This window comes from Calypte anna, chromosome 8 (assembly GCF_003957555.1).
Source record: "Calypte anna isolate BGI_N300 chromosome 8, bCalAnn1_v1.p, whole genome shotgun sequence".
In the NCBI taxonomy this organism is placed as follows: domain Eukaryota; kingdom Metazoa; phylum Chordata; class Aves; order Apodiformes; family Trochilidae; genus Calypte; species Calypte anna.
Window position 1 is genome coordinate 17547460 of NC_044254.1, and position 26762 is coordinate 17574221.

At 36.4% G+C, this 26762-nt stretch overlaps 1 protein-coding gene across 10 annotated transcripts in view; it reads right to left on the reverse strand.

Moving 5' to 3' along the window:
* ADGRL2 (adhesion G protein-coupled receptor L2) overlaps positions 1 to 26762 on the reverse strand; it is a 158869-nt gene that overhangs the window by 117817 nt on the left and 14290 nt on the right. For all 10 annotated transcript variants that reach the window (XM_030454862.1, XM_030454861.1, XM_030454860.1 and 7 more), the window contains exon 2: positions 9584 to 9756. In XM_030454862.1, the coding sequence (XP_030310722.1) occupies positions 9584 to 9656 (73 nt within the window). In that variant the 5' untranslated portion in view covers positions 9657 to 9756. The remainder of the gene's footprint in view (positions 1 to 9583; positions 9757 to 26762) is intronic.

Genomic DNA, 26762 nt, shown 5'->3' on the forward strand with positions numbered 1-26762 from the left:
AACCAAACACAAAGTTAATTCAAACAGTCAGATGCTGTCATTTAAATAGTTACAGAGTTTTAGTGTTGCTTAACATCTCCGAATCCTTTTAAATGCACTTTTTCCTCTCCCCCTTTACAATCTAATCCCTTACTACAAATGGAAATCAGATGAAATGGAAACAGGATGAAGAGTAAAAATTGTGGACAGGTCACAATCATTCACACTTTGTACCTTCACTACAGTTTTTGCCCATTATTTTCACTAGATTTAAAAGGAAAACAAAACAAAGAAAACAAAACAAAACAAAAAAAAAACCCAATCAGACAAATAAATCACAAAATTAAAAAGACTGGAAACAGATGAGATTTTGAGTTAGAATCACTGCATCTGTTACAAAAGACATTAACATGACACTACATTTTTAATAGCAAATAGTCAAAAAGTCTCTGTTCATACTTCAAAAAATGTATTGTAAAATGAAGGCAACATAGGAATGCTGTTAAAATGGATCCATGACAAATCCAAGAGCTAGAAAATAATGTATCAGAGGTAAGGCTACATGTTGTAACTGGAATTGTTGCCAGGACTGAGTTAGCACTGTTCTGATTTAAGAGGGAAATTCAAAATAACTAATACAGCAAATTAATTGTTATACTATTATGTGTATATATATACATTATATATATATATATACACACACACATTATACATATATATATATATATACACACACACATTATCTATCTATCTATCTATATATACACACACACAAATACTTGTTATATTACTGGATTACAGTGTAACTGGTAAGGAAAAAACTCGTGTTTGGATGCAATTCTTGACTGTTTTTCTGCTGGCCGTTGGTTTACACTGCAGAACAAAGCACTGTATATTTTAAATCCTTGAAGAGAGTTTACATATGGCTGCCTTCCAGACTTCAGTATTCTGAATTTTTAAAAATGTTTGTGCACAGATGTTTTTTATATATATTTGAAGATATATTTATATATCTTTGCACTAGTATAAAGATATAGAAGATTTAAAGATTTTCATTCCTAAGCAGGACTTAAATTGCAGACCTAAACCAAACAGTTTATACATGACATGCTATGCTGATATATTTAACTTTTTTCCAGCTGGTACATTAATACATGAAGTGATGTTTTGTGGACTCTATCCATCATTTACGGGTAATAATCCACATCACAAACCACCCATTTGCCCTCTAGTACTTTCCATGCTTCACTCTTCACGCATGCCAGCTTCATCTGTTGCAAATTAAATGATGAAAAAGAATAAGCAGCGAACTGTTCAGTTTTGTTTACTAAAAGCATATTTATCTTAAGCTACTAAAATGCATGATCAGTTCTAAGCCACAAACCCACATTTTTTCAATAGATTTTTTAATGGCACATGTTAACAGTGGTGCAGGAAAAATCCCAACTTTATTGTTAAAGCAATATTTTATGATTTAAGAATAAAAATGAAAGTAAAAACATTAAAAGCAATCTGCTACCCCAAGTTAGAGGAAAGAACCAGGGCAGCTCAATGGAGAGAAACTGGAGAAATTAATGTGAAATGCTGCACAAGGTAGATCAAGCCATGTGCATAGTCAAACAGGATCAGTAGTGAACAGGCAAATCCGACTAAAGGTCACTATGAAGATGGTTAAAACAGATGCAATACAAAATAGCACTGAAGCCTTTTAGAAAGCAAACATTTGTCATTGCTTTTCCAACTAAAAATGCAGCTGACAGCAGAATCTGGTTTCAGTGTCAACCTCCTTTCAGGTTTTCTAAGTGAATTATTGAATTCAATTTTAAGAAGAAAATTGCTCAAACAGCACCTTGCGTTAATTTTACTTTCTGCTGGAAAGGAACAAAACTACCTAACTCCAGAGAGAGACATCAAAATCCCTGACAAGGGAGACAACAAAAGGCAGCTCTCCTTCCATTGTTAAGATCTCTCATAAAACTCACCGATTGCTGTATCCAACAACTGAAAGAGATGTGGTCCCCTTGGGTTTCTCACATGTATGTGTTGCTCAGGCAACAGACAAAAAAAAACCCAAAAAATTCATTTTGCTTTACAACTTGTCTCTCACACACACATTTTATATATCAGGAAAACATCAGTGATTATTGCACTTGTATAAATCAAGAAAAAAAAAAGAATGGACCATTCCCAACCACCTGGACTGGTCCAAGCTCAGGCAAAAAAAAACAGGGAATCTCCTCTACCACTGCCAATAAACTCATGTCCATTTACAAGGGTTCCACTAATGCTACCAGGATATGGATGAATTGTCTCCCTGATTGAAAGAAGGACCCACAAACTTTGCTAGTATTCATACAGTACTTTCTTTACACTTCAGTAGAAACACAGGAGACAGAGACCACAGAAAACACAAAGAGGTTTGCATTCTGAAAGCCAGTGAAGTAGTTCAAGACTCATTCTGGAAGGGCAGGAATTTGGGACACCTTCAAGCAAAACAATTTTTCAGCTCCTATCTATCAGGAAGAATTGTACATTCGATTTCCTATATGATGCTCATTTACAGAAGCACCCATGAAAAATTTATCCTTTGTTAAAAATGTAAAAAAACTAGTATTTGTGGGAAAAAACGTGAACAATGACTGGAAAAATACCCAGCATTCATGTGTCTCGTTCAAAATGTCAATCCAAACAAACCATCAATGGATAAACTAGTATTATTCATAGAAATGAGTAAAACTGCAGCCAATCCAGCACTGACATAATCAAACTTAATCAAATTTGAAGTCATTAGAAATAAAAACCCTGCAGGGATTCTACCAACATAAATACATAGTAAGCACCATGAAAAACCAGAAGCACAAAAAATTATGCGTGAACATTTGCTATAGATGCCCATGTTTCATTTCCTTATCTTCCTTTCCTCTAAAATTTTTTTTATACTTGGCATATAATGCCATGAAGTGCTGCTTTAGAGCAATATTATCTCAGTACCAAGTCACATAATGATTAAAAAAAAAATAAATCTGAGGGAGCAACTATAAAATACTTCTAAGCAACCAATGTGATGAGTAAATGCAACAGCAATTAACCACAGTAGAAGGCCAGAGATTTTAAGTGTCCCTTCCATGAAGGTTACTATATAAATATATACAACTGCATAATAAAATGTCCTATACTATTAAGTGCATTTATGATGACAGCATAGATGGACAACAAGCCAAGAACTTCTCTGTGAACTGCCTTATCTCCTCAAACACAGAAGTGGGCACATGCATGAAATACATATCAGAGCAGTTTACCTGAGTCTTCTCCTGTAGTGCTTTCATCCTACATACACTTACTATAAAGATACCTGTACAACACACTATTAGCACAAAATGTGTAACTTGTCAATACTGTTTACTCACAGAGGGAGACCGTGAACAACAATGGATCTACCCATCACAGAAGATTTTGGGTTGGAAGAGACCTCTCCACAGGTCATCTAGACCAATGCCCCCCTGCAGTAAGCAGGGACATCCTCAAGTATATATAAAAAAACAAAGCAAAACACAAACTAATATGTGCTTGTCAAACTTGGCAGCAAATATTAAATTTAAAATTAATGTACTCCAAGATAATTTTTATAATCTGATTATAAGAACACTAAATGCAATAAGAAAGCCAGTGCTGAGGCATTCCAATAGGCATAGTTACGCTTCCATTTTTATGCTATGACCTCAAAGTACAATATAAAGACAATATTGTTAAAGCTATATAAGACAGACAGCATTGTTCCACTTGACAATATACAGAAATGAAAATAAACACTTAAAATACAACTGTTGATAAAATACTTTTTCCATATATAGTAACAGAATACCAATGAAGCCTGTTCATTTTTTAGAAGACATGTACGTTTGAATTCTGCTACTGTATGCTTGCAAAGGTACCCTACTATAATAAATGAAGTACACCCAGATTTATATGTAATAAAAGGGAAGCCCTCAGGCAACGCTATCAACTACAGGTTAGCTGAAGGTTAAGTCAATTGGCTTTCACTGCAGTGGTCAGCTGCATGGCTCGCCTCGCCCAGTGAGACCCACCCAGGTTACCACAAGGAAAGACAGTAAACTGAACCTATAGCTTCAAGGGTTCTGAAAATTTAACATCTGCCCTTAGCACAACACACGGCATTTCTATAGCTTTAGGTTTACAATGTTCTTTTCTTCTTCTGAATACAAACACAAGAAGACGCAAAATACCGCAATAAAAAATGTTTTTAAGTAAATGAGGAAGAAAAGAGCACATCAAAATAGTAATACTATTATTTATCTCATAATAACTACACATTAACACCTTTTTCTTTGCATAAAATACAAGATCCCTTAGCATTTCCTAGTAAATTCTCATCTAAATATTAGTTCAGTATTTAAAATGGTTCTTTGTGACTCTTTTACATGGTTCTTCTACATTTTAGAACAGTGATGATTTTGCTCTGGTTTCAAAAATTTAATGGTACAGTATAGGATTCTGCAGACCTCACTGCCCAGGGAATTTATAAAGGATATTCACTGTCAACACATTAAAGAATCTCTGATTTTTCCAGTCAGTCAGTCTGTATTATCTGGAAATGCACTGGAAAAGTTTAACAGACATTCTTAGAGAAAAAGTTTAGTCACAGTGCTTAGATCAACTTCCTTTTTAGAATATACCTCCCCCCAAGAAGGAAAAGGATGTCCCAGATAAGTATGCACAGACTATCTCACTGAAAAATAGAATGCTCCTCCAAAAAAAAAAAAAGCAGCAGTTGCTTTCTCCAGAAACCAAATTGCTTCCTACACAAAGATATTTTCTGCTGCATAATAAACCAATTAAGAAAAAACATTTGATAAAGAATCATAAAACACATTAGGTATCCATGATAAAAATGAATCACAGGAACACAGAACCACTGGAGCTGGAAAAGGAGATGGTACGGAAAAGGAGAGGGTGGAAAGTGAAGATTGTATAGGAAGTCTCCAAAGGGCAGGCAGTAACTGGCTACCCTTATTATGCTGGGTGTGCTTAAGGATGCTTTTCAAACTCTGTTAAACCAAGTAGTTGCCTCCTAACTGTGTGCTTCACAGAGCTCTCACTGTGATAAACTCCCTGGCTAGAAATTAAATTACTGCTCCTATTTGCTCTTGCGTGACTCCATAATGGGCTTCACCCTTTGTAGAACTTAAATCCACTAATTAATGCAAGCTGATTCCTTCTCAAGTCCAGAGCAGAAGATTTTTTTAATTTTTATTCGGGGTAATATCCTGCTAACACTTCCTAGTAAATGTAAGGAAAACCAATGAGCTTCTACTGTTTGCTGAGTACCTGGTACCATATGCCTTAGTCTGAGCAGCCTTACAGAAGGCTAAAGATCTGAAGCAACACACTAAAACAGAAAATACCTTTGTAGTGGCCCACTGTGCATGCATTATAATGAATTACATACAGTACATTATATACAATGCAATGTAAATGTATTTAGTATTTCTTTACTAACACAGTTAAAACTGCTTCCAAATTAGCACTCAGCTCCTTGGCTCGGTTAAGTGGAATTCACAGGAACTTACATTTCTCAGTGTAATGTTAATTAAAATGTACTCTGAGAGGCAGAGACAAGCTACATGTTTTTAAAAAACATTAATGCTCTTTAGGAAAGCAGAATTAAATAGATAATGAAAGTATGATGCTTTTTCCTTTGGACAAAGTGTTAATAATAATTCATAATAAAATTAATTCAAAATGTGGTAAACCTTGACTAAGATAAAATATAACCGAAGAAAATTATTTCAGTGCTTCCCAAGCACTTGTGCTTCTCAAGCAGCAGAAAAGAATAAACACAAAAGGCATCTAAAGCTAGTCAAGAAGATGGACTTCACAAGCTTAAAAGTATCAAAACCCATACAGTCCAAAAAACAATCTTTATCAGAATGTTTAACTCTGACAGCTTTTTTTTTCAATATACATACTAGTGTATTTGTCTTCACTTGCTTGAAAAGAAACCCATAGTGCGTACAATAAACTTTTTATTCTGCTTAGCTTTTTTTATTTCTGATCTCACTCTGACTTTCTGCGTTGTCGCAGATAATTTCTAACTTGTTGGATGATTTCACCTAATTAGGACAGAGGGGGGAAAAAAAAGAAAAAAAGAAAAAGGTGGTGTTGAAAGCAATTCATTTTCTACACATCATAGGAAACAGGTAAGTAAAGGTGGCAGACTCCAACACATGGGGCCAACAGGAGCATGAACCCCCTCCTCTTGAGAGCAGAGAGCCAGGGCAGCGTGGGACAGAACGACTCCTGTACTGTCACCTCGGATCTTTTGTCTCCCCTAAGCCATAGGACATGAGCTACCTGCATAACTCTGAGCCAAACTAATACCCAAGGTAGTTCTTTAAGTTCATCTTTTGTAAGAAAATTGTAGTTTTAAAGACATACCTATAGTAGAACATGCTAGAAAAAGGGACAGAAAAATATCTTTAGAAAAGACATTAATATGCAAACTCATCACTTCAGCTTTTCATTCCTTTCCTGCCTCTCACCTTTTCATTAAAGATGTAATGCTTGCCATTGATGGCAATAGCAATGTTTTTCAAGCCTCTATAAAATAGGGGCCCGATGTTGAACAATGTACCAGCAGTATATAGTAACTCCATGGAGTTTTCCCTCCAGATGCTAGCACTTGTCCATTCCAGGTTCATTTTGCCTACTGGAATGGACTGCTTCATAAGCAACCCTACCTGGGCTGCTCTATCCAGGAAAAACAAAACAAAACCAAGGCTTTCTTAAATTAAGATATTACTCCTATTTGAATGGGCAATGCTAAAATGAAATTGCAGCCTTCCTATTACTATTCCTGCTTGTTAACTCCCTGGTGAGTTAAAGTTAAGGCATTCTGAAAATAATGAAGTCTTCATCATGATTTTAAAATGTTTCATTATAAGAACAAATGAATCACTTGTCCACACCCAGGATCTTTTTTCCCTCCCCTCTGTCTTTTAGCTGTAGAGACATATTACAATTTAACAGCGGGGAATTTTGCCAGGTTCCATCTCCCCCACCAACTGCAACAACCTGCACACACACCTAAGATTTCTATTAAAAATCTTAAGTTCCAAGAGAAATAATTAAAATTTTCTTTTTTCTAGCAAAAGTTAGATACTCTTATTTTAACCTTTGTTCAGGTTCATACTTCCAGGCATGAAGTGCTACTAAAGCACGTTACACTTGGCATCTCTTATTACTGAAGCAGAAGGCAATGTAATCTTGTGAGAAAGTGTAATAATGTAGTATTCATTTTGCTTCTGTGGCTGGAAGCCAACTTTATATTAATATTCATTTCCAGTATACAGAGCCACAATATTTCATTTATTTTAAGAATTTACAATTAATTTGGTATGATTCTGTTATCTGTTCCCAATTTCCTTTCCTGTTTCTTTTAGCTGAAAAAGCAGCTCTCCTATGGACTTTAAAGAAGTAAATTCACAACTGAAGCATCAAAAGATTGCTACTGGCTACTAAAAGCAAGAAAAAAAGGGACAGAACAAAATGAACTTGAAATATTACAGGTGACAATGAAAATGAGCTTTCTGCAAATGGCAAATATTCAATCTGCAGAAGTTCTCAGTTGACTTTTTCCTTTCCAAATTCAGCAGATAAAACATCCTTTTTAGAATACTGCTTGCTACTTTAACCAAGCCACAAAAAGTAAGATGGTTGTCTGCTCTTCTCTTTTCAGATGTTTTCAACCACCGCACAGTGTCACACTGCAGGTAGTCTGGTAAATCTTTGTAAAATGTCCTAGATATACGGATTCAAAACAATTACAGTAACTAAAATCACCCTTACTGTTTTAAAACTTAATTAAAAGCATAAATAGATGCCTTTATTTCCTACACCATTGATTTCAAATAGCGCAACTGCTTTTGCAATGTAAGTGTGCTTATAGTTAGCACAAGTTATTACCTAACCAGACACTTTTAAGATTCAAAACAAAATTCTCCTAATATGCATTTGCCTTCCTTACCTGTGAAAGCAGCTGAAAAGATTTTTATGTCCCAGGTGTTGGCACTTTCTTGCCTATAAAAGTGATATTCTGCCCAGATCTACAGACTTAATGGGCACCTAGACAGCAGTCAGTTGCTGCTACCAGCAGCAGCTGGTACCAAATCAGAAATCCCAGTGATGAAACCACCCCAAGGTCTGCAGTGTGCCATGGGAAATGCCTGTTTCTAGTATATCCAGGCAATATTTAAGAAAAAACAGAGGGGGGAGGAGAAATTGACTGTGAAAGCTATTAAAGAAAAATGGGACTTCCCCACGTTCAGAAATCTTTATGAAAACCCCTAGTACGTACTCCCTGAAATGGCGTATGTTCACACAAATATATGAATAACCTAATTTAGCAAAGCTTGTCTGTCAGTACAACACAAGATTGGAGTCTTAGTCTACAATAAATGCTTAGGAAATTACACAGTGAGCAAGGAAGATAGTATACAATTTTTAATCTTCGGCTTTGCCATTTTGGGGGGACTAGATCATTGTTTTTCGTATAGAAGAAGAAGGCAAAGAAGAAGAGAAGGCAAAGCAGCTTTCCTAAAGCATCCCTGCAAATTTAGCCTTAAAATTCAAAGACTTTTGACAAGGTAAGGTATGCATCTGCTTTAAAAAATGGTGAGATCACGCCACAGATGCAAAGAAGCCTATATATTGTATACTGGTTACTGAATAATGTAAGAAGGCACAGAGGTGCTACTTTTATTACTAAGTCAGTTTTTTCACCTGCAATCTAGTCAATCAAAATGACTGCACCCAAAATTAGCCTCAAGTTCTATACAAATATTTGCAATTAAATATTCATGAACCATGTTTTCCTGATCATTCATGTTTCTCTGTTACTAATTAAAGGGCCACATGAACAGCTGGGGAGACAGACAAATATGGATAAGATGGAGTTTATGAAGAAAAAAACAAAAAGAATAGATGATACGGCTTGTTTTAGTAAGCTTTTCCCTTCCTTGTATTTTTAAGAACTATTTTAAACTCCACATTTGAAGAAGTGAAGTATTTTTCCTTTTTAGAAAGCAAATTTTTTTTTTAAGAATGAACTTTGAGTTTTATTTCCTGAAATTCAACTTGCATAGCTCTAGCCCTAATAGAAGTGTTTGACGTTTTATTTTCAGCCAGACAGGTTAGAAAAGTGAAACAGGTATTTCACTTGCACTGTTTGTTATTTTATATCACATCAAACATAATCTTCTAAATTGTTGTGCAATAAGAACAGAAAAAAAAAGAAACAAGCAGGAAGAGTGCAAAAATAAGGCACCTACCAACCAGGAATATTAATACCGTCACTACAGTTGCCTGAATACCACATTTCAATTTCAATATACCTCACTATTTTAAAACAAACAAACAAAAAAAAGTATTTTCTTTTCTCATTAAGAATAAAGTATAATTAAACCTAGAACATGCTACAGATACTCTCAGTCTGACATCCTAAAACTTCAATTCATCTAACAGAAATTAATTGTGCAGACCATTCATCCCATGTGCAAACTCAAGTGAAAAATAAACTAAAGCTTACCTTCAGTACACTGCAGGAAGCTGATAATGAGCAGAAACCAAAAACTTTGCATTCTGCAGCCAGAAGACACCATTATTGATCCCTGTAAGAATTTTCTTTGTATTCCTTAATGAATCCAGTTATAAAAGCCCAGCATCATCGAAACCAGTGGTCTGCATTATTCATCTTCATACCTGGAGAAGCAGAGGATTTGGAAGAAAATAAAAAGATCCATCAATAGCTGGACACAAGTAATTTGGACTATCAAATTTTACTTGACATGAAAACAGAAATTTTTAATAAAAACTGACAGTACACTTGTACTGTAGCTGGGAATTTGGCAGATTTGTGGAATGTAATCTCTCAAGGTCAGTGATCATTAAACAGAATGCCAAATAATGATACATGTTAAAGTTGAAAGTAGGAATGTTATTGATGTATTTGAACTAAGACACATGAGAAGGAAAAAAAAAAAAAAAAAAAAAAGAGAGAATCTTTTCTATGAATGTAAGTAATTGGATCTGCAGATGACCAAGCTAAATTCTTCCCTCTTTCCAGATATAATGAAGCTTGCATTTCTCTATCTCAAGGAACAACAATAAAATTAAATCTAAGGCACTAAAATACTTCCTAGAAATCTGAAATGTGGGACAGTTGAGAACAATGGAAAAAGTCCACTCAACAGCAGCTCTGCAGGTCTCTCTCCTCGCCATGGCTCTGTGATACACACCGATCTCACTGCTCAGATGAGAAGCCCTAACAGCAACTTTGCCAACACAATACTCTATCTAGTGAGGAATCCTCTTCATATGACTCCATAGTTCACTGTACTTCTACCCAATAAACACCTTCAGATAAAATGGAATAAATATAGAGGATGAGACTGTCCTGTCCTTAGCCCCTGCCAAGATTTGCCTCCAACTGAGAAATATGAACCCAACCGCTCCCGTAAATGATGTACCAAAGGAAGAATTCTTAAAGCTATAATTTGCATTTGAAAAATATAATTATGGTGATAGAGTGTAGTTGCTGTGATAGAAGATTCAACAGCAGAGTGCTCCCTTTCACTAATGACTTCATTCTTTTACCAGCCAACTGACTATGTACATCCTCTTCCATATCTCACTGTATAAAGCTAGTTCATGTTTCAGCCCTGACTTTTAGTGCTTATAAACCCAGAGCAAAATGAACGTACACAATAAACACGTATTTTTTTTTTTAACTACAAATCTGGACCTATATATTAGATATGTGAAACAACCCTGAAAGAATGAGTCTCTGAACACGGTGGCAATTACAGATCCAGAGTGGAGTCTGGTGCCACACTGGCTTGGTCGCTGAAATACCAATGGACAGGACTGCGTGGATGTGTTCCTGAGATATCAGAAATTAACTTTACTTAAAACAAATATAAAAATGATTATGTAAAAAATTAAGTGACAGGATCCAAGGGCCACTTATAAGTCTTACAAGTATGGAGCACGTTAAGGGCTTTAAAAATACATTTACCTTTTTCCAAGAAAAACTGGAAAGGATGAAGAGCACACAATGCCAGACAGAAATTCTACAAACTGTAAATCATTTTCAGAAGCAGCAGCTGTAACTCCTTTTATTCTAGTCAATGTTAATATTAATCAATGGTAAGTTTCTTCCCTAAGCACACAGAGAGCAACTAGAGTGGCACTCTTTTCCCTAAGGAAAGAAAGATGGGAATTACCAGAAAACATGGAACAATTTATCTGGCTCTCAGTGAAGGCAATATAACTGTGGCAGAATTGGAGATTATTAAATAGCCAAGCAATCTTCTTTACTTGGTTCCTCTTTAAGAGGAATGATGCCACTTCAAGTGTAGGCATCCCTCTCCCACAACACAAGCCTGCTTGTGATTTTTCACACAGGGAAATGAAAGAGAACTGACATCTGAGGCTGACTGATTTTATGTTTATTTATACATAAAACCAAACTCTTTTTCCAATTTCCAACTACAGGCAGGTGCTCTTCAATCACAGTCACTTTTATCCATACATATTTTAACAAAGAGCATGCAACAGCAAACAGAGGGCTCGGGTGCAGGACAGCCAGAGCCTGGCTCTCCCTGGCACAGACCTATGTGCCTTCAGTTTAGATGATGATACAGCAGCTGCTACAGGCAACCCAGAAGCAGTTATGAAGAGACAGTCATAATGTATCTCTGGATCTTTCACATTTCACACTGGTCTGAGAGTATTCTGCAACCCAAAAAAAAAAAAAAAAAAAAAAAAAAATCCACAAAGGTTGCACTGCATCCAGCAGAAATTACAATTGCAAAGGAGCTCCTGCTGAGTAAATAATAAATTGAAATAAAATATTGCCACCATGATATATAAAAAAACTCAACCCTGGAGATAGTTCAGCTAAAAGCTTGGAAAGAGCTTGGATTAATTTTTTACCTGTAGCACCCAAAGGAAAAATCATAGAACTATTTCACAGACACTACAGACTAATTGGTATAATTTCAGTAAGCAATCAGAATAATCCAGGAGAACAAAAGAAGAACAATAATGGCTAAAAGTGAAATTAAGTCAGCTTTCTGATTGCTCCCAGTCTGTCCAGAAGTTACTGACTTCTGAGACTCAAGTTCCATCATTATACCTGTAATAAACCATTGTACAACCATATTTTGAAACATCTTCCTTTACCTTCAAGTGGATAGTGATGGATCTGTGCCTTATCATCCTTAAACTTATTGCTTCCTTGACGTGTTTTTTTTTTTTAATTCAAGGGGGGGAAATGGTTGTGTTGAAAAAAAACCAAAAAAAAGGAGCACCATTTTGGTACCCAACCTCCCTTTAGGAAATAGCTGCAAAATAGCATAGATTTTTTATTTTTTAAATTTAGTAGGAATTCCTGACCTTTTAAACTGACTTACTTAAACTGTTTTATTAAGAAACCATGGTTTCTGAAAGGATATTGATGTTTTTGTGATATCAAAACAAGTGGAAATTATTCAACTAAGAATAAACACAAAATATTTTAAGGACAAATTTATGACTTGCCTGAAATATAATGTTCTCTCTAGATTACTGTAGGCTACAGACACAAAATTTAACTCAGTGAGCTGATGCAAAATGAATTCAAAATTAACTACCCAGCCCCTAACATATTACCAGTAACACATTTTGCTAAAAAAAAAAAACAGGAGAAAATTAAACTGTGTTTAAAAACTGACGCAATACAGTTTGGCTTTTCCTTTTTCTTTTTTTTTTTCCTAATAAAAATCACAGCTTCACAGTAAACCATTTTTAATGCGACCTATATATTTCAGAAATTCTGTGGCTCCGAGTAAAAGAATGATGCAGTTTTGAACAAACTACTCATCAGCATAACAAAACCTAATCCTGAAAAAGGTGCCCAGACATGAGCTGGAGCCAGAGAGCACTCGCTACAGACAAGGCCGTCAGCCGCATCCTTCTGAGCATCCATCTATCAGCGATCTGAAGACTATCAGCGGCATCTCACAACAGCAACAATTCCCAAACCAAACAAGCAGGATCAGGAAGACACATATTAAGTTACTTCTTTGTAAACAGAAAAAGGAGACCATGGTGAGCGGCTGTCCTGCACAAATAACTTATTTCCCCTCAGACCTTAATAAACCTTTTCTCTGCATCACTGCTTGGGCTTGTGGGTGGGGCAGCGAGAAACTCCCTAGAGCAAAAGGTTGCTTGAATTTCAGAGTTCAATAAAAGCTGCCCAGAAAATTTCAGTTGTAACTTAAATCCCTATCTCTGGGTCATACTGCAGTCTCTCACAGACAAAATAAAAATAATAAAATAATAAAAGTAAGAGTAAAAGATAAAAATAAACATGAAAGATAAAAATAAAAGATAAAAATAAAATTAAAAGATAAAAGATAAAAATAAAAGATAAAAGATAAAAATAAAAATAATAGAATAAAATAAAATTAGAAAATAAAATAACTAAAATAAAATAAGAAAATAAAAATAAAGTGAAGTAAAAGTAAAATAAAAAAAATAAAATAAAATAATAAAAAAGCCACTCAGGCTCACCTACAAACAGCACAGCTCACGTTGTTAAGTTTCTTTGCTCATGTGCTGTTAAAGACAAGGAGATCAGTAATGGAAATGTTAATGCTCAAACCTGCAGACTGCAAAGGTACCGGGCATCTCTTCATACTGTATTCATAAACTGTGCTCCAAGTTCTCAATATCTTAGTGCTCCTGCCTTGTTCTTTTGTACTTCTGAAACTTCTTACAGACAGAACACGACCACTGCAGAATACATGCCACTGCTGGCCATCCCTCTCCCCGCAACATTGCTCAAGAGAACCCCAGAGATAACAGAAAGCTGCTCCAAGCATGCTCCTTGAAATACTTTCATCTTTGAAGAGAAAGATCTCTAAAGGACTATCGCATCCCAACTCTACTCTGTTTAACCTTCCCAAGGTTTTATTTTCAAAAGCCAAAAAAGGGTCTTTAAAGAGCTTCCGGACAACTGACACAGCATGCTCAAGAGATGCTTTTTTCCTCCTGTTCCACCCAGCTTTTCAGTCAATTAAGAAAGACAGGAACGCAGAGACATTTCAAGCTAAGAAGGATGGGTTTTTTTAGCTGAAAGCCTTCCAGACCAACACTGTATTATGTAACTTTCAATATAGTGCCCCTAATTTTCAAAATCATCTTAAAAATATGGTGATGCTCTTGCAACCTCAGTCAAGCTTTAACATCTCTAGTAGAGAAAGAAAATTCACAGTAGCTTTACAGATGATGAGATGCAGACGGGAAAGATCATAGCTGCACAGCTCATATGTGACAAGGAACTAGCAGGACCCAGGCAATTCCTCTTATAAATCCTGTATGACCTACCTTGCTACACATGCAGCACCCCCACTGCCTCTTTCATAACCCAGTTTATGAAATTAAGTAATTCTGTAATATATCTGAACACTCTGCAGAGGAAAAGGGGGAAGAGGAGGCAAGGGTGAGTAGATATATATTCATACAATATAATAGACTACTTAGTCTCCTGAGAAATCATGTGTCCACGTGCTTTCCCACCATGAAGCTTTCCCAATTTAAAAAAACTTCCTATAATCTGTACCATAATAATTTAATTAGTGCAGTGTGATTAGTTAAACCAAGTGACATTAGCAAAATTCTACAATGAGATTAATGCTGTTTATGATACAATAGCTACAGTTTTATACAGATCTGCAATGAGACCCCGTTCCAGTTTTCAACACTGAACACATCATTCAGTAAGAGTTATTCCTAAGTATTCTTTACGGTTATTGAAAAACTGATTTAAATTCTGAACTTTGTGTGAGTGCTAGAGTACCAGATCTTAAAAAAAATCTTCAGTTATGAGATACTAAAAAAAACCTGGAAAACAAGCAAGACCCTGTGCAGGTTTAGTTAGCATCCTTCTACTGCCTATGATAAACAACCAGTGAGTGATCTGTTCCAATTAAATAAAGATGTGCATTGCAAGAAGAAAGGAAAGGTTAAATCTACTCTGTAAAAAACAGGCTGACAGACTTATTTTTCATTAAAAGCAATTCAGTGCTTAAATTGTACCAGAAAGCCTTACCTTCAATTCCAAATTCAACAGTCCCTATTAATTGTCACCTTGTACACTACATTTCTAACATAAAACATGACTTTTCAAGTTGCATGGTAGGAATAGCATCAGGGAAGAGAATACTACAGCACAAACAAGACTTGACCAAGGTCATGCAATCTTGCAACAAAACAGTTCATTTCAATCCATTCAACCCCACTGTGCTCTGAAGTTAAACACCCATACCTGAGGAACACTTGAAATAGTGTGCCATGAACGTGCACCCTAAATTTAAAATTACAACAGAAGTGCCCACCCCACACCAGCTCATCAGTGCAGCAGATAATCCAAAATAGCAAATCTAGCTATGCAAGATATTACACTACACACAGTGCACTGACACTGTTTTAATGGTGCAACATCACAAATTAGTCCATCAGTCCACAGACGCCCAGAGGTCTATTGCAATCAAAGAAAGTAAGTAAGATTTAAGAGGAAAAGATGAATATTTTCCTTTCTCCCGAGCACGCCAGTTCAGCTGGGCCTCACTCTTCTGTTTTACAGACATTACACAGTATTCCATACCCAACCAGCCAGCTTTGCCCCTTCTTGTTAATACAGGATAAAGCCAGGACACTCCAGGGAGTTCTCATTCAATAAGCCAGCAAAGTAAACCTTTGCTAGCACTAATAAGAATGGCTTTTTTTGGCTCCAGGCTCTCTCCTTTTGCCAAGTCTGAATTTTTCTTTTTGCCTTTGCTAAGTGCTCAGAATCACAGCAGGAAAGGGGGTAGGGGGGTGTCACTCAATCCTCATTGCAAATTCTCTGTACTTCACCTGAATCGACACTGTGCTGCTGCATCAGACCACCTCCACTCAAATAGTGAAGGTAAAAACCCTTTTAACACTTCTGCCCTCTGTGTCACTACATCTTCCCGGGGTCTCAAAGATAAATCCCCAGCATCCAAAGAAAGGGAGAGGGGAAGATTTGCTGTAAGTCAATTACAACCGTTATCAGCTGTAATATCTTAGTGTCATGCTGAGCATGTTAAATATGCTGATCACTTTGGACACCAGAGGCACAGTCTGATCGTGCCTGCCACTCTCTTCATTAAAGTGCAAAACAAATAGCTCTCATTTTCAAACCTACATAGGACAGATTTTATGAACATCAAAAATAAACAAGAAAATAATGAGTAGCTATAAAAAACACCAAGAACCATATGACAAACCAAAAGAAGCAACAGAAATAGCTGTAGAAAATTCAAAGGCTTTTCAAACTTCTCACAGGAGAGAAATCCTCAAAATAATCTATTTATATTAGAAGATATAATGTCTTTCCCTTGGAAAAAAAATTACTAGTCTAACATCAACCAAAGACACTGCAGTCTTGTGAGACAGTAAACTGTTTGTTGACAGCCTTGACATGGCTTTGCAAAGGCCCGTATTTCTCAAAGATGTTATGCCACTTAGCCGATCCCTTTTTTTGTTCCTCCCATCCAGTGTTTTTCACAGCCAAGAACCCGTTTGAAGTGGAGGTACAATGAAAAACAAAACAGAGAGGTCCTCGGATTGTGGTCAGACATGCCCATACCTGTGCAGCATCGTGGTGTTCCTCTAGCTGCCTGCAAGGATTTCAGCGTACCCAATCTGCTTTACAGCTGCTCATCACTGGGCTTAAGCAAGGAAATGAGCTCAGATGTGCCTTTCACAGCTGACACACTGAAGACAGACAACCTCATTAGACCAGCATAGAGCCACCAGCTAAACACTCACAAGCTACTAACTTCAAAATGAAAATCAAGTTACAAGCAAGAGTAGACAAGAACACATTTTAACCTGTGTATTTATCACGTTTTTACCCATGCTGCAACTGTGTGAATGTGGGCTGAGCTGCCCCAGTACACTGCAACTCCAAACCAACCACAGTCAGGATGACTGCACTGCAGCCTCGGCATCTTTTTAGTCATGCACAGACAGGTTTGGTAGTTTGGTCAGTTTGGTAGTACCAAGCCCCTGGGTTTATGCCAAGGAATATTATCCAAAAATTCATGAAAGCACTGTGATAGAAAATGGGATGCTTTAAGATAGAAGCTATCAGTTGTACGTGTGGTGTGTGGTCTGTATTCAATATAAATGACACTGTCCAAATTCTGAGAACAAGCTTGTGTGAGCTGCTACATCACTTCATTATTTTAAAGAATTCTAACAAAAGCCTTTGTTATTACCAGAGAAATACCAACTCTCTAAAAAGTAAATGAAAAAAATTTCTCGTATTTTAAAAATCAGAGGCAGGCAGCACATACATACATACACAATGCACTGGGTGTAATTTGTGGCTTGTTTTGTTTTATTTTGTTTTTTTGCTTGAAGAGGAATATGGTTCCAATGTTAACTTCTATGAGACCATGGCCTAATCACTGTGCAGTGAAATATGAAACAAAATCAATCGTGGGACATAAGATGTAATCTCTTCTGTGTTTGGCTCACTGCACTGACTCCTTGACTCATAAATCACTGTTACTAGCCATTCAGCAAAATCAATATTCAGATTCCCTCTTGGTCTATACATATGACCACTAAATGAAATAATAATGACCAAAATCTGTCATATATTAGGTTATCAATATTACCAAAAGGGATTTCTTGGGAGCAATGAGGTAATCTAGGATAAAATATATCAGATGAGCATGCGAAGAAATGTGAAAAACCTGTGACTAAATATAGAGACAGCAGAACACAGTTATTTTAAAATATCTCTTCTTCCATCATACCAAGTATTAACATTTATCATCAAATAATTCATTTTATGATCGACCATATCAATAATGTCTGCTTTTAGTTAAGTTTTATAACATGCTATACTTGAGCATGTTTCGTTTTCTTCTTTCAAATAACCCCCTTCTCAAGTTATTACTGGTTTCGTCTCTTTTCACTGAAGCACAATTAGTAATAGAGTGATCAGAGAGTAGTATTTTCTTACCAGCAGCCTGATAGCCAGGACCTGCAGAAGATCACTTTTCAGTTCCACTAAACCCACCAATATCCATACTTCTAAGAGTAATTCCATAAAGGCGCATTTCCTAAACCATTCACAAACTCTTTAATTATGAAAAGGTGGTGGACTGCCTCTTGCAGAAAAACTTGAGAAGTATTGTGTGCTACTGTCCCATACTTTGTCATGAGCCACAGGATAATTTGTAATTTTGAATACAAAGGAAAGAAATTATGAGCACCTCAAATACATCAACCTCGGGAGAATAATCAGCTAAAAAAGGTGTTAAACTACTTTCGAAGCACACAAGAAATCCTCCTCTACTTATGCGTAGGAACTTCACTGAATTTACATAACCTTTTGGAGGAGTTGGATGTATATTAAGTACCAAAAAAGAACACATTACAGAATATATGTCATTCTGGTTCACCAATTTTCCATACCAGTAGCACTTACAAGTCAAAGGCTGAATTCCCAAAAATCATGAAATAAAAATCAGCAAACTCTGCTTTTCTTCCCTCATAATTGGCTTTTCCCATACACACATTCATGGTGCAAACAACTCAAGGGTAGGAAGCTATGTATGACAGAACTGCAAAGACAGCACTAACTCCTCCTTGCAGCTACACACAGATATAAAACTGAATTACATAGGTACTGCTTTACACATCGTCAAGAACATACAAAACATATGCAATAAAAAATGGCTTGATTCTGCAACAAAAGAAAAAAAGAAAAAAAATTCACTACTTCTGCTGGCTGATGGGCTCTGTAAAGATGTATGAGTTGCCTGGTCATGTGATGATGCAACTATAGTTAAGAGTATTTTCTTGTACAATTTTAATAAACAATGAACATATAGGTGACTCTTCTGAACTGTGCAAGGCAGCTGAATGACAACCACTCATGCACAGGAGCTGTACCACTCCTTTAATTTGGGTGAAATGTGAGTTTCATTATTCATTCAAACTAGAATAGAAAATCAGAAAACAATTGCAGTTCATTTTTTATTCCTTTTGTAGAAAGGCTAAGTCAGAAAACAACGATTACATCTAGAAAATATATAAGCAAAAAGATCTCTAAATCATAATTCTACAGAAAAGCTCCTTCTACTTGCATGCATCACTGCTTAAAACTCTTCTTAGAATTTTCTCTTCCTTTGGGGAAGGGAATAAAGAAAAATAACACATATTTTGGCAAGAGTGAGAGCCTTTCCCATGAACTCTGAGATGGGAAGTATGAAGTGATACCTCCTATTAAACCCATATTCCATTTTGTAACCTCCAGCACCAGAGCACCAGCCACAGAGACGACCTGGGGACCACAAGTATCACTAAAGCACCTTCACTTGGAGAATTTTAAAAAAGAATGAATACTTTTTAAAATATTAAAAGAATGGATTTTTTCATCGGAGTGACTGAAAATAGTCTTTGCGATACATTATTTTTTAAATCATCCATACACCAGAGATTAAATTTAAGATACCTTTTTTATCAAATTTTGAGCAGCAACATGACCTCTGACGTTCTGTGGCTAGATCAAGAAGAGGTCCGAGTCACATTTTTTACATTTCTTTTAAATAATACAGGTCTTGGTAGCTCAATATGACACTGTCATTACTACTTTGGAAAAGATTGTATTTTTCTTTAATTAAGTTAAATTATGATTTTAAATTATTCTTGATTTACCCTTTCACAATTACAAATATGTAAAAGTATAAATATTATTAACAGACAAATGTAGAAGTGAACATAGTGAAAAGATGACAAAATTTTAATAAGAACATTGTATTATAGTAGCAGTAATCTAGGTGTTTGAAAATTTAAATGTCCTTTCCATTTTATAGATAACACAAAATGACTCTTTTCATGTCTTCAGTGATAACTATACATGTGCCACACATTTAAACAGTGCCTTCACCCTATCCAACCCTGCTCATGAATTAATAATTCAGTGACATTAATACAAGAAGATAAATGATAAAAAGGTTACAGAACAAGGGCCAGCAGTACACACATACTTCTTTTAGAACAGCTAATACCTCTCTGCCAATTACAGTTAGAACTTTTTAACAGTTTTCAATGGCATTTTTACAGTCTAAATAGCAGCTTATGCACACACAATTTCACACAACTCAAGCTTAATAAATCTCCTGCTGCTACCAAACAATCATTCTGGGGGATTAAAGTGCAACATCTGCTAACATTAATAAGCATTTTACATAGCACTACATGTAAAAGCAGTTGCTATCGGTCTTCTGAAAAAGCTTCTGCTCCGGTTTGTCATAAATTATGCCTTTATCATTCATCTGGTAACTTTAGCTTATGGCAACAATAAGGGAGTTATATTGCTATATAGATTGAAAAAACAGCAAAATTATACACTGACTGCAATTGTCATTTGAAGTTGAACAATTTTCCAAATACTTGAACAATAAACTAAAATTTATGTAAGCAAAGAATTTCAGGTAAGAACCTGACAAAAATCCGTAAGTTCAATACTCACGAGGAACCGAAGCTACCGATCAATCTGTTTGCAAGAGACAATTACTCTACAGATTTTTAGTCCACCTTGGTGTTTTTGTATTTTTATTTCTACTTTTTATTATTACTAAAGCAGAATCTCCTGTGAAAAATGCATGCCTTTCCAAGGCATTAAATAAATATCAAAGGCTTTATTTAATCAGGAATTCCAGCATACATTTTTAGGTAGAATTTGGCAAATGAGCATGCTTTGGAGCCGAGAGACGTGTAACATCAGCTTGAGCCAAGAACATGGTTGGCAAACACAGCACAAACTTTTATGCTCAGCCCTGCCAACGCCACTCAAGCCCTGCAGTTCAGCTGTGGACAGCCGAATGCCAGAGCCTGCCAATCACCCCTTCTCCGTAGTGAATAAAATGAATAGAGTCACATTCTAGCTAGTGTTACTCTTTTATTGTAAAGCAGTTTCAATATAAGTTTTAAAAATATGGAGAGTATTTCGGGGTCTTAGTTTGTAAGCCCTACAGCCTTAATATTTTTTAGAAACTGCAAAGAATCAAATCAATATTGCAACAATAAATCTTACAACATTTCTAATACCTTTGTATAACACTCCAAGATAATTTCATTTTGGGGACACATGTGGGCCAGTATCTGCAAGATCATGTCTTTCTTTTATGCAAAAATAAATTAGTATAAAAATATCCAGAGAGGTGACAGAACAGCTAACTGGATCTAGTAAGTGTGTAGAAAATGTCTTTTTTTTTTTTTTTTTTTAATTACCAGTTGATTTTCCACGATGAACTGCTTAAACATGATTGTTTTAACATTGGTTTTGAAGTCAAAACATTGCTTTAAAAATTACTATTATCATATTATCCTGACATTGCCTACATTCTTACTTGACATGTTATAAGAGAGATGAAGAAAATCAAAGCAAGAAGATAATAAAAGATTCCAGCAATGCCAGTGCTTGACAACTAACACTCAGGACCTTTTGATGCTATCAGGCTTTAAAGTACCCAATTCTAGGGATGAAGCCAGGCTTAGCCAAGAAAAAAACAGTCATTCAAGGACAGGAGGAAAAAGCTTAAAACAAAAGGTAAGTATACATTTAGCATCTACTTTTTCCTTAGTTTGATGGTTTATTTAGGCTGAAGCCTGCACCTGCAATTCCCATACAGATTTCAAAGATCGTAATCAGAGGAAGTACATGGGGATTAAGAACCCAAATGCCTCAGTGTCACAGTTTTTCTCTAAATACAGCTTGAATTTTAGTCTACCGTTTTAAAGGAAAAATTTCTGAAGTTACTGTGTACTGCCTATAAAAACACAGCTTTATACAAAGAGATAAATTCTTACTTTGTTTCTTTTAGAACGGAAAAATATTATAATGACACACAACTTTGCTTTCAGGCTATTTCTCCACCCACACTCAAGTTCTCACATTGGACATATCAGACATATCCCCTGCCATGTGCTAGCCTTACACGTTCTTGAAGATTTACTGCTGCTGTAATAGTCTCATGGCTATTTCAAATCCAGGTCAAACTTTCCACAGTTACTAACATTAACATTCACAATTTCATCTATTTTAACACAAGAATCCAACAGCACCAAGACAAAAATTAGGTGACTTTTTTGCTCAAAGTCTAAATATTATATGAAATTTAACAAGTTTTAATCATAACAGTTTGTAAACAGTGTAATATATATGTCTGCCCTAATTTAGTAAGATGGAATTCTCACATAGCACTCAAACTGAGCACAAAAAAATTGTTCTGGCAATTCACTAAATTAAAATCTTCAGTCCCCACAGCAAGAATGCACAAATTTAGATTTTATTAATACCTTAAATCAAACTCATTTTTATGAAAGGCAATTAACAAGTCATCTTCTCTTGTGATAGCAAGGAACAGAATGGGGTCTTAAACATATTTTTAAAGACACTTTGATGATAGCCTAACCTTTTGGTCTGATTGCTATTTTTAACAAAAACAGCATTTTCTTTGAAATCCAACAAACTCTTGTTTTCATGAATATAGTTTCAAGTCTTCAGTGACAAGGGCTGACAGCTCAAAAGACAGAAGGTAAATTTTAGAGAAGTTGTCCCCATTTAGAAAATGCTGTTTTACCAGCTTCTTATTCAGCAATGTGAAAAAACTCCTAATGTAATCTAGATTCCCCATATTTCACAGCTTGCCCAAAAACCGTCTTACTGTGCAAAACCTTTATACTGACAGAATCATGCAAGTTAAATCAAGGTGGCTTATTGAGTACATTTATAACTGGTGTTCTATGTACTTTAGTATTTTAAATTTCTAATGCTAAACAACACTATCAAGCCTTCTGCATTGCAGGTACTTCTGCAATAGATGGCAAATCAGATGCATGATGAAATCATTAGCAGGTAGACTCCCCCGTACTGACAGATACTCACCAGAAATCAGTGAGAGTCACACCATGGGGCCAAGAAAAAGGGGAAGAAAAAAAAAGGGGGGGGGGGGGGGGGGGGGGGGGGGAAAGAAAAGAAAAAAAAAAAAGACAAAGAAAAAAGAGAGAGAACAGAAGACGAGGGGAAGAGAGAAGGGAAATAGAGAAGAGGGCAAGAGGGTGAAAAAAACTTTGGGGGAGGGGAGTGAGGGGGGAGGAAGAAGGGGGAAAAAAAGCCAACAGAGCAGGCAGGGCAGGAAGATGGCATAACCCCAGCTAGTTTCAAGTGCAGTGGATGTGGGAAAGCCCTTGGGTAGGGTGAAGAAGGAAAGAAAGCAGATGGACAAGGGAAGGCCTGAGGAAAGAGGCAGCAGAGCAGCCGGGCCGGCCCTGCTAAGCCAGAGGTGATGCATTGGGTGCCCAGGCAAAATAAAGAGGCAACTGAAGAAACGGAGGAAGACTGACAATGAAGGAACATAAGTCAACGGGGACCAGAGCACATGCAGCACAGTGCAGAAAAGGGAAGCACTTGCTCGCATGAAATATCTGAGTATAATTTGATTTCCTTCAAGCCGATTGCCAGCATTTCGGATCACTTGCTACACTCATAACCAAACATACCAGACATTTTCTATTTGGAACATGAGCTACACTAACGGCTACAATTCACTTTTTAATCCATATGAAAAGCCCACCAAACCACATCAGAAGCCACGATCTCTTTGAAGAATGAGTCAAATCAGTAGTAAATGTGGAGATCGAGACAGATAATGTTGGCATTAAATGTTACAAGGGAGGCCAGAGCACACACAGAGATGTGTACCTGCATACAATCATTAGGAAACATTTACTGTTCTGCAAGTAATCATATTCTATAAGTGACTGATGATTTTGCAGTGTAATAATAACAACAACAACAATAATTTTTAAAAGCTGACCATTATTTCAACACAACTATTGCACACTCTGAGCAATTAATTTTTTTTTTGTTTAAAATTCGAGTCCAGAGGAGGCTGTGACAGTAATAAACGTACAGTTTATTTATGGATCACAACTGGGCTGAACTAAGATTTTACTTCTGGAAGCAGAGAAAAAGAAAGGAGGATTAATAACACAGACAAAAATGGAAAGGAAAAAAAAAAAAACCCAACACAACCTAAAGGTGTATCTTCTTGCCTACATTAAGAAGTGACAGAAGGCACGACAAGAACACTTCACCTGACACCGCCTGGTTATCAATATACTCAGTAGAAGTTACTCAGTTTTATTTTAGTACCTCTTTAGTCAAAGGTGATTTGATGTTTTTGACCTAAAAATAGCAGCTTTATAGATCTTCTAAAAATAAAAATATCTAACGCAAGATTAATACAGTGCACAATACAAAAAGACCTTGCAGCAGGCACACCCTTTCAACAGCCAGAAATTTCACCCAATGATTTCTGGTCACTAAAATAAAACCCAAATTCACTGTAATAGTAAGACAGTTCAGTAAGCATTACCTTTTAGCTCTTCCACAGTCTTATTTACTAACTAGAACATGTACACATACTGTCCAGCTGGCAGCTATGTTAGCTCAAGGCTCTGGACCAGCTTTTCTTCTCCTGATCTGCCTTGCAATTTTATTATATGATAAACTGGACACTTTGTGGTTTTGAATGAAAAAATACCATGCTAATAAGTACTCAGACATACATGTACTCAAGCACACACGCATTCATGGGCAGTTACTATTGTTCAACTTCATTATCTTGTTCACTTTCAAAAACATTTATTAAAAATGCCGTCTCTAAGAATAGTTTAAGATAGGGAAGAATAAAATATATTCAGCTAAATACTTTAAAATAAATATAGTACTAAATGTTCCATTTCTCCATTTGCTTACCTCGCAACGACCACTAACAGTTCTAACTTCTAAACAGCAAGTACCAGTTGCATTAACGTACACAAAGCAAGTATTTTTTTTTTTGAAGCCTGGAAGTCTATTTTCCACTTTTCATTGTGAGTCCCATTCAATAATCCATAATTACAGATTACGGATTCCATGTCGTTATTCTGTTAAGGCACTGGGATATAACTTATTAAAAAGGCTGTGATACGGGATGAAAAACACCACTGCCCGAATGTTAAGGACCAAAAAAATCAATAATTCACGTCGACTGGGAAACACTACTCAACAAGACAATTTTTAAGAAAGTGGTGGGGATAGAAACAGACATCACAGAGCAACTTTAAATTTTACAAGAATCAAAGCTTACAAATATGAAGCCTTTGAAATAAGTAGATCTATATTTCTCCTCCTTTCAGGTATAAAGCCTGATAGGAGCCACAGCAAACCAGCAAAGCCATGATCTTCACCACCAACGCAGGCTGCTGCACAGGGTACCCTCCCCGCTGCTCCAAACATGCACTACAGTACTTTGAGCCCCACGCTGCGTGCTGCACAGTTCAGTAAGGTTTGTCACCACAGCTCCGATGCTTTTCTGATCTTAAACCTATTCACTTCTAGGTTCCCTCTCCAGAAGTAAACATACAGTGAGCAACCTAATAAGCAAAACTTAAAAGGCAAAATCCAATTATCGTCCAAGGTGGCTCCATTTGCTTCACATTTGTAAAACAGCACAGACTCCAGATGTGCCATTACCCGAGACTCCCCCGCAAGCTGCCCAGGCTCTGTGCTATTCCCTGGCAGCCCTGGACCAGGTTCATAATCAAAGCCTCCCCCAGCCCCAGTACACAGTTGTGCCTTTTCCAGGAAGAGAGACAAGCAAATTGGTGTTTCCCATGGAGCACAAGATGAACCTTTCTGCTCATAAGTGCTCTTACGGTTTCCATAGTGAGTGTCATTTACATGAAGGCATTATATTCCCACATGAAAATGCATCTCTGGCATAATTACATTCTTTCAAGTTACTTTTCCTCCCACTTGCTACAGTTCTTAGGTGAAAGGAAAATATTGACAAATACAGGACATGAGGGGGACATAAGATAACCACAGACTAAAAAAAACTTAAACCATCAAGCCATTTACAACTTTTTTTTTTTTTTTTTTAAACTTTAACTCTTTATCGCTGCTGGGCAGCTTCAGATCAACTACACAGGGTAAAATACTCTTTAATTTATAGCCTAAGGGTTCTTCCATGTTTAAAAGGAAGGAGCATGTAAAGAAACAGTATCTTTCTCAACCCGTCTGTTCTTTGAAATGTCTTCATTAAAATGTAGATTTTGACTTTTTGACTGTGAATAACAGAAAAAGGACAAACCTGGTTTCTGAGGCTCTTCATCTGCATACAGTGCACACAGCACTCCCCTCTTTTATCTCACAACGATCGCACTTTTATATCCCAGGCAATATTTGAGGGGAAGGGCAGAGGGGACTACCTCCAGTTCATGATGATTAGCTAAATAAGTCCTAATTACACCTTTGTTTTATTATGAATCAACTAAGAGAATCTAGTCACGAATTTGGATTTGCAGCAGAGAAGGACTCCTGCCTTCCCAGACTGGTGTGGCAGCCATGACAGAGACCAGCCATAAACAGATGTTAATGGGAACATCTCATACACATCGACATTCCCCGCTTTCCACTAAAACTGAAGTAAAAACACAACTTATTCAATGGTCAGAGGAACCCATGGGAATTTTAGTGGACATTACCAGGATCGGCCCCTTTTTACCTTTTGTGAGCCATAATAAAAATTCTACCCACTATATTTGTTCAGTTGGTTTAGCAG